At 39.5% G+C, this 15,663-nt stretch overlaps 1 protein-coding gene and 1 long non-coding RNA gene across 11 annotated transcripts in view; both read right to left on the bottom strand.

Moving 5' to 3' along the window:
* Positions 1 to 15,663, bottom strand: part of LOC105831026 (neurobeachin) — a 348,598-nt gene that overhangs the window by 59,599 nt on the left and 273,336 nt on the right. For 6 of the 10 annotated variants that reach the window (XM_036287669.1, XM_012670844.3, XM_012670846.3 and 3 more), the window contains 9 exons: positions 11,872 to 12,002; positions 10,569 to 10,682; positions 9,501 to 9,708; positions 9,037 to 9,390; positions 7,651 to 7,777; positions 7,457 to 7,565; positions 7,068 to 7,243; positions 6,713 to 6,987; positions 6,181 to 6,317 (listed from right to left, as the gene is read on the bottom strand). In XM_036287669.1, the coding sequence (XP_036143562.1) occupies positions 6,181 to 6,317; positions 6,713 to 6,987; positions 7,068 to 7,243; positions 7,457 to 7,565; positions 7,651 to 7,777; positions 9,037 to 9,390; positions 9,501 to 9,708; positions 10,569 to 10,682; positions 11,872 to 12,002 (1,631 nt within the window). The remainder of the gene's footprint in view (positions 1 to 6,180; positions 6,318 to 6,712; positions 6,988 to 7,067; positions 7,244 to 7,456; positions 7,566 to 7,650; positions 7,778 to 9,036; positions 9,391 to 9,500; positions 9,709 to 10,568; positions 10,683 to 11,871; positions 12,003 to 15,663) is intronic. The other 4 variants (XM_012670845.3, XM_028191283.2, XM_012670853.3 and 1 more) reach the window with 2 other exon arrangements.
* Positions 14,214 to 14,921, bottom strand: LOC114254647. Its single transcript, XR_003625951.2, has 2 exons — positions 14,806 to 14,921; positions 14,214 to 14,728 (listed from the first exon to the last, which is right to left on the bottom strand). It is a non-coding gene; the product is annotated as an uncharacterized LOC114254647 (long non-coding RNA).

Genomic DNA, 15,663 nt, shown 5'->3' with positions numbered 1-15,663 from the left:
GCGATGCACCCATCACGTATTTATCCGTACACATATTTACGCAGAACCAAAAGCTATTTGCATGACAACGCATAGCCCTGAAATTCCATTCTAGTCACGTATCCAGATGGCACACGCGGCCACCGATACGTGGCACCAGGCGCCATCGATAATTGTGGGGTAACGTGCACCCGTAGAGTCCGAAAATCAATGGTGGCGAAAGGGTGACGCAAAAATGGGCATGGTGTTCGATCCATTCCCTGTTACGACGAGAAGTGGGAGAAAGAGAAAAAGAGAGAGAAAGAGAGAGAGAGGCAGAAGGCAAAGGGAGACTCGAGAGGGCATAATAAATATCAGGTAAGGAGGAGATCGGGCGCTACTTACGCCGTCAGCGATAATGACGGGGTGTGTTCGGGCTGTTTGCTTAGCGAGCAGATTAGTGAATGAATCCACAGGTGGGCGCCATCCGTCACACTCTGAATCGGATCCAGCCTCGCTCCGCCTATATTGCCAGCGACTAACTGTCTTCCAGGTCCGTACGAATAGGGCAATGAGAGGACCCGCGGTTCGGAGAACAACAAGAAGAAGATACGAACGGTATTGTCACTGATGACACGATCCAATTAATGTAATGTAAAATTTTGTGTATTTGTTCGAGCCGAGTAAAATAATGTTGTAAGACTTTCATTGAGCCGGAAAAAAAATGTTACATGTTTCCAAAAAAAGGAGGGGGGAGGGCGGGATAACATACGCACACTGTGCTGAATCAACGAGGCTGCAGCCGGTAATTATAGCTTCATTCTTAGTCATAACGCGACTGCCTAAATTGCGCCGTTTTTAATCAACGTCTAACATTGTAGCAGCATCGTCCCTTGATAAGTATCGTATCTTTCACATATGCATATATATAGGGTGTATCTCGAGGGAAAAAATGTGTGGAACGTGAAACAAAGAGAGCTTGCACTGCATTGGTCAGACGGGGCTGACCAATTTGTGCTTTTATGCGGATGTACGAATGGCACGTTGTAGCGGAGTGTAAAATTCAGTAGAAGAAGCTGTTATTCAAGAGCGTAGCGCTGCGTTCGGGACACGTTGTATATATGTATACCTTCGAGCGAACTCTTAACACCGTGCTGGGGCTCGCGTATCTACAGAACGGATACACCCACAAGCTTTCCGCCTACCTGCAGTCGCTGACAGAACTGATGTGGCACGAGACAGTTGCCTATGATATCCATCATCATTCCTTTCGAGGATAATCGGTCGTCACGCCTATAACGACCGCCGAAGAAAGACCGGCATCGGCGAGAAAGATCGTTTGTAGTAAGAGAGATTTCGGACGATGGTTTGTCGTTGGCACTTGTAGATTAAAATGACACGTTTCGACTTCCGCAGTTCGCTAAAGCGCGTGACGTGATTTAGAGATACACGGATTAGAAATATATGTGTAGTGTGGTTCCATGTATAATTAGGAGATGCGAAAGAAGAATGGGGGCGAGTAAATAATTAAGGATACGCAAGTTCTGAGATGTAAGTACGTGCCAATCGCCAAAGGTAATCGATGGTAGCTATCGAAGAGCTATTTCGGGAAGTCGTTTTCTTCCGATTAAGAGTATTTCACGCAGGTGCAAAATTGCGCGATTGAAGTCTGCGGGAAAATCCATTTTCTACACCACCGAAGAGCCTTGAGGCACCGATATGATGGAGTGTTACGGAGATTGGCGGACCACCGGAGTAATGTCCGCACTAATAGCAGTGATTACCCCTGCCTTGTTGAGAATGAGCACGCCTGCTTCTTCCAGCTTGCCTGCTCTTCAAGTTCTGCTTCCCTCTCCCCTGTTCTTTACCTCGCGCTGCCCTGCCCACGAATTGATGGATGTTTACCAAACTAACTGCATCCTTTTCGCGCAGACTGCCCCGTGAACACCGGGCTACCTGGTCGTCGACAACGTCGAGTTTCATCGAAATCATGGATCGATTAAATTATGCGGGATATGCAAATTCGCATCGATACGCGCACCTTGAGCCCCGAGAAGAAAATACGCGCAATGAAACTCTTGGAAGAAAGTAATTATTGCCTCTCGACTCTGTACCGTTTTTATTTTTAATAATAACGCCAATGATATATGCGCCGGCAGAAGGCATTAGATCCGATCGAGAGTTATATTCCTCGCTTATTCATCAAACTCAACGAGAGTTATTATTCCGGAATTGACGATTATAATTAAAAGAGCGAGCGCAGACACGTCGCGCTCGGGAAAGGCAAGTCTCTTTATCTAGGAAGCCACCAATTGCATGGCAAGACCGCAAGAGAGTAGCTGACAGGCTTTATTATTTATCGACACGCGCTTATATAGTCGCGAGATGCAAGGATAATGCGGCGGAATAATTGCGATAAGATACGGTCGCGCATTCGACAGCCGGCGGTTAAGGCGCGGTGGACGCGGTCTTTGTAACGCTCCAGCAGGGAGAGCACCGCGATCGCGAGCCGCGGAATAATTACAGTCGCATTATTATAACATTCGCACTATATTACACCGATGTCATGCATATGCATTGCTTAAGAAGACCATAATCGCATAACATTAAACCGGTGCTCGGTCACAATCCCCGCCCTCCTGTCGTTCCCGTTTAGGCCTTCGTATACAAACGCTCGTGTTCTCGACGGAAAGTTCTTTTATATCGTTATCTCATAGAGAGATCCATATCGGTTACACAATATCGTCCGCACAATGTGTATTTATGTACGTATGAATAATCGCGGTGATATTAATAATCCCGACTGTGCGAAACGATATATACCTCTAACTACGAACCTGGAAATCACCGGCAGCGAATGATCTACGAGGCAGTTTCTATATGCGATCGTTGATAAACGGCACGATATGTCTTGGATTTTTCGCGGCGCTATATTTTAACGCTCGTTAATGGTATCTTCGTCGCGAATGTGAGCACCAACGTACAACGTGGACCACCTGTCCGGTTGGTGTCCCTCGCCCCTTTTTCTCCCATTTCTTCATCTTTCTCTCTTTCTCATGCAGCGCGGGCATCCCACAGGGATACTCGCAGCGTGTGTCCGCGATAACTATACCACGGGGAGGGGGAACTTTAGGCGCCACAGAGCAGGTTTCCATAAAAATGCAACGAGACGCGGCGAGAGTTTAATGTTCCGTGTGACCTACCCTCTCGAAGCTGAGAGAAGCAAGCACAGCCCGTTAGGTTCACTGAAATCTGTTTTTTCTCCTCCGAAATACAAGAGCCTGTAAGATATAGAGAGAAAGAGAAAGAGAGAGAGAGAGAGAGAGAGAGAGAGAGAGAGAGAGAGAGAGAGAGAGAGAGAGAAAGGAGACGTAAAAACAAAAATTAACGATTAATTTCCTGAAGATTATTACGCCGCACATTAATATTTAATAACCTGAGTTTACACTTTAAAAGCGATACCGACTTTCCATCGCTTATCCGTACTTTGATATTATGTGTTTACATTTTACAAACAGGATATGGCGCTTCCAAACCTGTACGGCAAATGCTAATAAACTCAGGAAATCGATTATTATTTTACGATCTTACTTCGCTTTTGCTGTCTCTGAGAATAACCCGAGTGGCGACTCAATTTTCAGCGTATGCGAGTCGCGACGACAGCGCATCGTTATTACGTATCATCACGAGCAATTATGTGACATAAATCTTACATATGATATGCAATATATATAACCGTTAATTTACGAATGGCTGCAGGACCTTGCGCTACGGTATTCAAGCTGCGGAAGAAAAAGGACGCAGTCTCTTCATCGAATTAGAGACGAAAAGTACATTCGCGAGAGCGGCTGTTGATTATTTGTTTTAGATATTAATGCCTCGTATGGACTATCAATAATTCATTCTGGACGTAATCGCACGGTGTGCATCCTCTATCTTTAACATACGGCATTGCGGGACCAACGGAAAAAGAGAGAAAGAGAAAGAGAGAGAGAGAGAGAGAGAAAGAGAGAGAGAGAGAGAGAGAGAGAGGAGCGGTGGGGCGGGAGAGAAAGGAGAGACCCGTGTAAACGATAAATCACGATAAATACGTTTGCCTGAGCCATTATAAAAGGCGGAGGAGGAAGAGGGGAGAAATCGGCGCGATCGGCGTGGAGGAGGCTCGTGAAGAGATACGCACAAAAGGGTGCAGCGCGGCGCACGGCCCGATATGCAGTCCCTCCCTGGGGCCACTCCTGGGTGCATCCTCTTCTGCGGCCGCGCATTACGATCGCTTAAGTCTCGGCTCGACTATCGAGTGATCCATCGCCTACGAATTCGACGAAGCCTCCCGCCTACCCTCGGGACATCCTCGACTAATGAGCGTGTCTCGATCGTGAACGACCGGTCTCTTTCTCTCTCACACACATACGTACACACACACACACAGCACACAGACACACACTCATTCTTTCTCTCTCCTTGCTATTTCTGTTTCCTTCTTCTCTTTTCTGCTTCTATCTGTCTGCCTGTCTTTCTCTCCTCTCGCGCTTTTCCCTCCTCGGTTCCAGGTGCGCTCAGCGTTCCTTCTTAAAAAGGATTCCAATTAAGAGAGCCCGAATGAGTTCGTACGTCCTATTCACGAACAAGTCTGTCGGTCGAGATATAACAGGGACGACAGGTGGACACTGCGAAATCCTTGGGCATACCCCCGAGAAGCACAGCGATACGATCGTCGGCGAATGATTACTGAGAGTCTCTCGCGCGGAGGACACTGAATATATTTTATTTATTAGCTCCTTCCTTCTCTCCCTCAACGAAGGATGCCAGCAGGCGTTAAAAGAAATTGATCCTACAGTATCGATAAGATATCATGATGTAAATTCGTAAACAATGGAGCATTTTTTTTTATTGTAGCAATTTGAAAATGCTAATTATCATTTATAATATATAATCGGACTTAAGTGAAATTAGATATTTATTATTGATTCATGCTCCAGACGTAGATTTTACAAACTTTACTTGCGCGACACGTCGCGTCGGACTTCACGACTTCAGCTGTGCGACACTCGTCTAGGTGGGAAAATGCGGTAGTTTCGATGCATACCTACGAGAATGCCCGCTCACCTATGCCACCGATGCATAGTGCGTGGCAAGGCGATGGAAGATAGGGAGGAAGAGAGAGACGGAAGAGCGGGCAGATACCGGGCCCCGCGGGGGGCTCATAATTGCCGACCCTGAAGATCGGTCGACCCCATGGGGCCCTCCTCTGTTTGTTTTATTCCCTAGTTATACAAACGCGAGATCTACGACCGATATATGATAATCGTCCTTCTAGTTCTTCCAGTTTGCCTTTCTCTCTCTCTCTCTCTCTCTCTCTCTCTCTCTCTCTCTCTCTCTCTCTCTCTTTCTTCCTCACGACTTCTTCTCTTGACTTTGTCTCAGCTTTCCTTCCCGTTTCCTTTTCTTTTTTTTGTTGTGTACACTTCACGAATGTAGGGTGCCTTATGAACACTGATAGACAGGGACACGTCCGAACTAATTCTAGCCAGAATCTGCCTCCACCAGCGGTGCCGTGGAAGCTTTCGCCACGTCTCATCATTTACGACGCACACTTATTCAAATTCTACGACGGTCGAAATGATTGATACTCTTCGTTATGAGCGGCTACCTTAGGCTCTCGCGTTCGTCAGTTTAAGAGAGGGCAACGTAAAATATTACCACAAACATTTAATATGTAAATAGTGGGCGTCGCTATTACCGCACACATATTTTTAAGCTGCGACCGTAGTGTTAATGCACGCGCTGATAAAGATGCGTTCGCGATAGAAGCGAATTCTAAGAAACAATAAAATTAGGAAAAATACTAGAACATGTAAATGCAAAATAATTTAAATGAACGCAACACGAAATGAATGCTTTTATCGTGTCGAATACGCTTAGTCGTTCTTACGTTATTTTAAAGACGGGCTTTTTTTAGTTTCTTTAGCCTCGCGAAAAAACGCAGTGTATAAATTTAACTTTGATCTTTTTCACGACGACTTTGGTTTTTCATTAAAAAACAGTTTTATCACCAAGACAACTAGCGACTACATTTCAAATAGATAACGTCGCGAAATGCCCCAAATACATATAGTCTTATCTTAATGAAGAGGAGAAAAGATAAACCAACTAATTATCAAAGATTGTATAAATAATGCATATCGTGACAATTTTCAGTAATGCTTCAATCTAAGTACTCACCTCACTGTCGATCTTCTTGAACTCCGGATCATCCTCGTCCACCTCAAAATACAGCTCAGTGGATGTAACGGAAATGATACCGGGCGCCACGATACCGGGTGCGATTAATCTGCCTTTCGTGCTAATGTTCACCGGACCTGATAAAACATGAATAATCAGACTGTGTGTGTGTGTAAATAGTAACGCAATAAAATAATAATAATAATATATTGCTATACATGTAACTCGTTTTATTTATAATTATAAAAATGTGAATAAAACACTCTCTGATTCTACTTTACACTCATGCATACGGCAAATTATCAATAGCATGTTACTTCTGTAATGTGTACGACGCTGCAGCGCATAGAAATTGAAAATTAAACGTGGAAAATTAAAATAACAAATAACAATTGACGACCGATACTTAAATAACAAATTTCACCGAAATTATGGTGCGCGGGATTGACGAAAATAAAACCGGTTTGCGTGGTGAGTAATATGCCATTAAAATGTCGCGTCTCGTTTATCAAGGAACGGGACGCCAACCGACCTGTCAAGTCGTTGTCGAGATCCCTGTCGTCCGACAGCAATTCACTGTCATCTAGAAGATCCGTCGACTGCAATTGCTGTTGGTGTGCACGCGAGGCTGCGAGATGCGCGTGAAACTCTTCACGCGCTTGAAGTATCGCATCCTCTGGTGCACCGTGTTCTAGAGCCGCCTTGAGAGTAGCCTCTGGGTGGCTCGAGCCTAGTGGATTGTGCACAAAACGCTTGCGTCTGCGTGCATCATCCTCCCAAGCATCCAGTTTCCAGTATTCGGCTAATCTGCGAACAGATAACAATAGGCGAAATGTTAGATTGGGATTACGAGGACAATTTAAAACGACGATTGCGTTTGCACTCACTTTGCAGCCATTGGATCCATGTATCCCCATGCGCCATGCTTGTTGGACAGGATATTTCGAACCTTCTCAAGCAATCTGCTAGCGATAACATTGTCGCGTCTTCGTGCCGCGGTGATCAAATGATCGCACATGCGCTCTTCCTCTCGACGGTCCAATAATGTCTGCGCGCATTGCGACTATAAAAAAAAATATTTGTTGTTAATACATTTTTGTACAATAATTAATAATATCGAATAACAGTGTGTATATTTGAATATATATTTGAATGTATGAACAAAGAGATCGCGTCGTATCAATATTAGCTGAGTCGTAAAAACGTTCTGGCGACAAAAACTGGTAGATTCTATTTCTACGGGCAATGAAATCGCCAGAAGAAATGCACGCAATACCTCAAAGTCAGCATGCTTCAGCACGTCATCCGCTCTCATCCTGTTTAAAATGAACTCTGCCTCGTTTGCGACTCTTACTATGTGATCCTTCATCGCGTGAGATAGCAGCCTGTGTAGTAAGGAAGCATTTTCATGAAGGGAAACGAGAATGTTTGATTTCGTTTTGTTTGCGCGCCATATAATAAACGTCTTACCTTCCCTCGTTAATGAGCTCAATGAAAGCGAGACCCGCGTGCTTTTGCAAAGAGTTTTGCCATTCCTGAGAGCAGAGGAGCATAACCAATTCCACGACGGAGTTGCTGTTCTTAAATGTGGTTAAACCTGGAAAATTACAGACAGAGAATCGTTAAACGAACGAACGATAAACGGTGAATAACAATGACTGACAGGGAGAATGACGGACGGAGGAAACGAACAATGTCGTGTTTTACGAAGATCGTTCGGTGCATCGCGGGAATATTGTTAAAAATAAAGTACATCGATACACGCGTTGCAGGATATCAAACGCCACGTTCCTTGAATATAAAATCTCGCGAGCATCATCGTGGTCTCTACACGCATGCTGAATACTAATGGTGAGCGATTATTCGGAATACGCTGGCCATCTTCTTCCTAAAGCGAAATCATAAAGTGACTAATTTGAATACCTGGTGTGAAATACCAGAGACCATAAAAGTGACGAAAGTCCCGCCAAGTATGCCCATTTAAGTAGACTCTAAATTTTTATTTATCACGCTAGCATATCTAAAATATACAATTTTAAGTATTTTACGAACAACATTGTTGTGAATTCTCACGTTTATGGTCGCTATTTTATCTTTTAAAGCGCCCGTAATATATCGATTTCGAAATATTTGATAATTAATGTTTTATTTGCTAAACACGTGCGCGTTTACAAATTAAATAATAAATTTTTTCATGCGCGAGATAATATGCAACATTAAAAAAAAACACAAGATAGAATTAATGTAATAAATAATAAAATAAAACTATAAGAGTAAGAAAAGAGATAATATCAATATATTCACACTAATTTTAGTGCAATAAAATGTAGCAAAGAAATAAGTATAAGTAATGCAAATGAACACGATAAAATATAATTTTATTTATTAAATTAGAAAAATATGCCTACGTGAGACTAGCCGAGTTTTAGTTTCCTTAAATCTTTTACGATACTTTTTTTTCGTGGGCGTGATATATCTCGACGTCGCTTGGAAAACATAGACCATACTACGACTGTTCTCTGCGTGTAATAAAGTCTAAATGAAATATGTCCTTTTTATTTATCAAACCTCAGACATTCTATATCATATCGCGCGCACATAAAATGCGGAATGTGATAGCCGTGATTTCCTTTTACATCTCATTTTACAAGCGCGTACGTAATGCAATAAAACGATGTGCTTATAGCGTAATTTATATACATAGAGACAGTCCTAAAATCATCAAATAATATTGGAGGAAAGTGATATTCAAAGGGAGAATTTTGGTTTGACTTGCTCGTAATAAATGTTTCCTTAACGAATTCATATGCAGCATGCGCACACCAAACACAGAAGATGATTGTACGTTCGACGTACCCTTGCAACTCGTACCTTTTCCTTCCATTAACAATTCTTGACCATGGGAGCCAACGAGTGTTTTGGACAGGAAGGGAGCAAAGTCCACCATGATCTCTCGAAGGAGGGGGCAAACCGAACCCAAAGCCATTTCCAGCTTTTGCGTGAGAGAAGCCTCGCGGGAAGGTGTTGGTACAGGTAAATGATCGACCAGACCTTTGATCGGCAATTCGTCAGCCCTCGGGGATGCTGCGGTTACCACTAATCGATCGGGAACCCGCACCACAGAGATTTCCGCCGACGGTTTCTCCCCGCGTTCGGCGTTCCCGAGCATTTCTTGTTCGAGAACGTTGCCCTCGCTGTCTTGCATGTCGCCTGCGTTTTTTAGAATATGTGTCTCGTCTTATGTATCAGATTGATGAAGATTCTTATAGAATAAAATTGATCGTCATAAGTAATAGTGCCACAGTTAACTTGACTCTTACCACGCGAGTGTGCGATATTGTGGATGTTTCGCGGGTCTTCTCTTGGATTTGTAATTGCCATCGTGTCACCGTCTTCATTAAGGTTCACATCTGTCCAGGCTTCTTCGGACGAATTATGCTTGTTTTCGTTGTCTGTGGTAACTTCAGAAGGACTCGGGTCCGCGGTGATATTGCTGCGATGTACCGTCTCCTCGCTAGAGTCATTGCTCTGGGAGAAAGTCGATTAAAATGAAAAGAACGAAAAAATTTTTTTTATCTACTTCGATTGGAATCGAGCAGAAAGATATCGAGAAATTTTAAACAGAAGTATTAATTGAGAAATATGCAAAACAAAGATTTATGTATTTTTAATAAAATAAATTTTATTTTTTTCTAACCGGGATGTAAATGATAGAGTTTATCCTTTTTATTTTTCTCGCATTAATGAATTTTATTGGATTAACAAGAAACTCCTCTTAACGTCGTTAATTGTTATGTAAAACTATTCAGGTATATTTCCAGGCCTATAGGAATCTCTCACTACGATACTGAAGTCATTTACTAATGAAAGTTTATAGCTATACTTTATCACAGAAACAATTCAAAAAATAATTTCATACAATCACACTTTATGATATACTCTCGCGTGCCATGTACTTACTTCATTACATGCAATTAGAGTAGTACACCATTACTACGCAATCAACTAATATATTATAGAAAGAAAGAATCAAGCTTCTCATGTATTCAAGCCTCGTTAGCGAACTTGTTAATTCTAGAATAAGACCAAAATTATACGCGTGTAAGGACCGCTATTTTACATTATAACAACATTACATAAGCGTCGAGAAGGATATGAAGATGAATCAAGATGTATCTCTCTCTCTGTCTCTTTCCTGCACCCGTCAAAATGGGCATTATTGCACCGTTGCATATCCTCTCATATTCTTTTTACGGAATAGAAAATTTAAAACAATTAAAAAAAATTAAAAACATTTTTTTATCGCTTCCCAAAATCGCGGCGACATTATTCGGGAATCGAGCTCCCGTCCTCCACACATCTGGATCTGTACTCAAATTAAGTTTTACCTGCAGATTTCGTGGCAGTGGTTCGGACCTTGTAGTAGAAGTGCCAAGCGTTGGTTCTGATGAGGTGTAATCCTCGAGTATAGTCCGCGGCCGAGGTACACCACTGTGACCTCCCTTCAGAACCAGTAGTTAGTACGCATAGAGCAATGCAAGCAGAGGAAGTTAACAATGAGAGAAATTCGAGAATCAGAGTATCGCATGCTCGATAGAATTACAGATAAAATAAGTGATTCGACTTTCGGAGGTGCGATCACGTGTGCGATCATCGAAACTTCGCGGGTTGAAATTGGGGGTTTGCTCTCTCTCTGGTAATGTCAATTTTCAGAGAATTCGTAATGAGATATAGATATTACGTGCGAGAGATAGTTACGAGAGATCACAATTATGCTAACGGTCGTTACGCTGGGACTACGTAAATGCAAGACATCAATCGATAAGTGAACACTACATGCTGGGCATTTCAAAATCTCACTACGATAGGTACGATCGAGATCGTAATTGTATCAAGAGGATTAACTAATAAATACTACATTTAAGGATCGTAATAGAGGGGCTGATAGATAAAAATGTCATAATCATAAAATTGTGCTAATTTAAAATTAACATTCAAGGTTAAATGTAAATTTATCTTTCATGTCTTAACGAATTTCTAATACTACCTATGATCTGGTCTATCGTAATTATATAGTATATATTTAATATTTTAAAGTAAAAATTTTAGAAGTCGTCGTCACAAAACACGTGGGAAATTAGTGCAAAGCATTGTGCGATATAGCACAAGTATCTGATCATTACTGCGGTGAATATATCCCGTAAAATCGTGCGTGAAGGAAAAGTGCTAAAGTCTCGCTGCTGTGAATATCATTTAAAAACTATCGAGCATAAAGAGAAAGGTACTCAGGACAGTACTGAAAAAGACGGAGTTAAATTTGAATTGTTTAGAAAGACCCACATATCGTACTCGCTACGTAGAGCTGTGTAAAGCGACAGATTGAAAACATCGAATCACGGTATCTACGTTTCTCGATCTATCGAAATGCATGCAATTTCGAGTATATAAAACTGTTATAATTTTGTAGAAATCTCGTTTTTATACCAATCAGACTATGCTGTCACTATCAGATTGCGTTCCGTACGTGACAGACCTTTACAAGACTTTTTTACCTGAGATTTTCGATTCAATTATTCCCGGTGTTCACTTCTTTCGAATTTCGTTCGGTAGGGGATAAGTGTCCGTTGTACTTTTCAGATCGTGTCAAAGTGTTTTCGGATAATTACAATTTTTCCGCAAGATCAAACTTACTTTAGTCGACGGCGGACCAGATGATGTGACGTCGTGATCTGCCAAAATTGAAGAATTGTTTTCGTCGACGATGATGACTTCATACTCGCCATCATCCTGAGAGCCCGATTGACTCATTATACCTCCGCTACCTGAGAACACAGGCGATTAAGATGTGATATGAGAAATTAAAAAATGCAAAGAATTTTTTCTTACTAAGCCAGTTGATATTCATACACATGCGTTTAATGGTTTTAGCTAATTCGAAAATTTTATTTGTACATCGTGTATAAAATGATCATATATATGATCTTGCAATTCGCAATTTATTAATGCAAAAAAATGTACAAGTTCAGATTGTGGCATCCATGGAAGTACATCAAAAAGAAAAACACGTAAAACATTCTTCTTTGTTTGTATTGCATAAAGGACTGCGCAAAATTGTTGCAAAATTATAGCACACAACAGGCATTTCAATTTTTGAGTGGCCGTAAGGAATAAACCTACACTGAATAAAAAAACAGGTTATTTTTTATTATGTAAAACTTTTATTTAAAGAAATAATGTGTTTCTAATTTAAAAATGCATAAGTTTATTTAAAAAGTAAAATGCGAAAGTAAAATATAAAAATAAATAAATAATAATTGTTCTAATAATAGTTCTAAGTAAACCCCGCGCGTGCCCGCAGGGAGACATTCAGTCTCGTTATATTTTTTAAATAGAAACACATTATATATATATGTACACACACACACACACACACACACACACACACACACACACACACACACACACACACACACACACACACACACACACACACACACACACACAATAAATATATATATATATATATATATATATATATATATATATATATATATATAGAATATATAGAATATATATAGAATATATATATATATATATATAATGTTCTTTTAAACAAAAGTTTAACGTAATGTTGGAAAAGCTCCTTTCCCTGATTTACTAGAAAGCTGTAACTTCTTAAAAGAGGAAAAGGATAGAAAAGTTTGAAATAAAACAAAAGATAGACTCGTTAACATAAATAAAAATTAATTGAATGCGAAATGTTGCTCATTTCATAAAATTTTTTTGTAAATTACTTATTCTATATATTAATAAAAAACACTATTTTTTAAATCACAAATATTAATATATAAAGCTGCTGCAATATGATCCATCACACAATATAAATCATAGTTTTGGAGAAATTATGAGAATTTTTAAAGTTGATATATTTAATTGAACCAAACAACATTATGGAAAACATTTACTGTAGAATAAACTAATTGTAGAATAAAAAAACTGGTAAAATTAAGATAATGACAAAAAATACAAAAAAATAAAAAAGGTAGAATGCTTTTTATTAATATGAAATATAAATAACATTATAAAATCTATATATTTCTATAAAACATTTATTGCTCTTTAATTAAAAAAAAAGCTTCAATATTTTGGTTAATTTTTTAAATATCTTTGCAAAATCATAGATTTACTTCACGTAATGATTTAAACTGCAGCAATTTTAATTCCTATACTTATATTAACGAGTCAAAGTTGATCAATTTCTTCATTTATAACAAATCTTTTTATCCCTCTTAATTATAAGAAACACAAGCTTTTAATATTGTACTCAATTTATTTTTGATACGCATCAATAGATTCAATACTTATTATTAATAGCATAGATTTAATTGTATTAGAAAATGTTTAACCTGATTTGCAAAATAGCCAGTGTTCCTTAAAAATGTTTTTCAGATAAAGCACAACAGATGATTATAAAACATATATAAATATTTGTGTAATTTATATTTAAAATGTAAGATTTAAATAATTTAATTCAAATATAATCCCATATAAATTTACATATGATGTAAATACAGGTAAAGAAAGATTACCAATACTGGCATATTAGTTTTTGTAAGATTTTTTTAAATTACTAAAAACTAAAAATAAAATTTTAAAAACATTAAAATAAACTAAAAAATGTATTCTATCAGATGGTATAGCAGATGGCATTTTATAATACTGTTTCATATTTTGCATTCGGGAACCATAGACTGACGTTTTAAGAAATTGGGAACTTACAATTTTCGACAAAAAGCACTACTAGATTTGAAAGGTGGAGAAGACAAACCATTTTCACTGACGGATTATTTTTCCCTAATGAGAAGTTTTGTCTTTTCCTCAGGGTATATTTTTGTAAGTCTGTTAAGTATTTTAATTTAATTATATTTAATTCCTACTCAGCCCCTCAATAAGTGTTGTGCCACTGAAAAAAAGCATAGTAAAGGAAATAAATAATTAAAATATTTAAAACCCGGACGCACATAATTTTCCTGGACAAATTTTCAACACTTTCAAAACATGTGCTTTTTATTACTGATAAGCTGGTGGAAACCAATCGGTTTATGTAGTGGGAACTTTGCAAATAATTTAAAAATAATATAAATACTTCCACAATAGAAATATTATAACTAATATCTATAAGAACAATCAGTTAAGTCGTGTAATGCAATTTACAAAAATTGTTTCAAGTCAATGATAACAATAGTTATATCATTTATTCGTATTAATTATATTTTCAAATCCAGAGTCCGATAGCACTCAGCTTGTCGCAAAATAAGCTTTTTTTGAGCATGAAACTCTATAGATGAGAGCAATTTATTAATAAGATGGAAGCAACTCACTCACCAAGAAGTATTTTAAAAGCCGTAGCAGCATCATCTCTTGTATATGTGTTCCATGTGTTCCATGTGTCTTAAACTTGACAAATTGTTTGTCATGCCACAAAACTTCCAATAATGCTTATATTTCATGATTTGTCAATGAAGATAGTAAATCCTGGTTAATGCTGCTGTTAAAAATATTACATTATATATTATATAATTCTTTAATAGATATTTTTACTTCACAAAAAAATATTTAACTTACAGGATAGAATGTTCTGATATGCTCTGTTCATTTTTCATGAACGCTGTCGTCTTTCTAATAAAATTTCTATATTTTTAAAACTCTTTTCATTAACGTTACTTATATTTATTGTTTTTTTTTCTGGTTTTGTCTGTGCTCAATAGTGCTGAAATAATATAATTTGATATTGAAATAAGAAATATTTAAAAACATTTAAGAAAATGATAAATAAATTTACTCACCAGCCGATGAATCGATGATGTTTTCCTCGCTTTGCGTTCGCACACACACTTGCGACATGATCAGAAATGTTAACGACACGAGAGACGCAATCACTTTGCACGCCGACTCTGTTCGACATCTCCGGCGATGCCTTCCGCGAGGAAACCTCTTGCCCGACGAGAGAATGCGAGAAACGCGACGAAATTTCATCTCGCGACACTAAAAAACAAAACAATGACGGCGACGCGACACTGTTCGTGGCGTACAACCGTACACCGGACACTGAGTGTTCCGCGACGACACTCCCGTCGACGAATCACGATATTTATGTGTCCCGATGGCGTTTGCGAGCGATCCACGGCGATCGCGAGCTCGCAAGTCGGCAAGAAACGCGTGATGCGGAAGGGTAACTACGTGTCGAACGTAGACTGACCGCGACACGACGCGAACGCGGGCGACTGTTGTGCACTAACCCCGGCGATGCGGGGAAACTCGCTCTCGACCGACGAGAGGATGCGAGAAGCGTGACGGATCGAGCGGAGACGAGGACGAATCGCGATAAAATGCACTAAAAAGACAATGGCGACGCGACATTCTTCGTCTACACCGGAAGAGTGATTACGTTTCGATCGGAAACGGATACGGATCGTGACTCGA

This window comes from Monomorium pharaonis, chromosome 1, assembly GCF_013373865.1.
Source record: "Monomorium pharaonis isolate MP-MQ-018 chromosome 1, ASM1337386v2, whole genome shotgun sequence".
Classification (NCBI taxonomy): Eukaryota; Metazoa; Arthropoda; class Insecta; order Hymenoptera; family Formicidae; genus Monomorium; species Monomorium pharaonis.
This window is presented reverse-complemented; position numbering and strand designations above follow the sequence as displayed.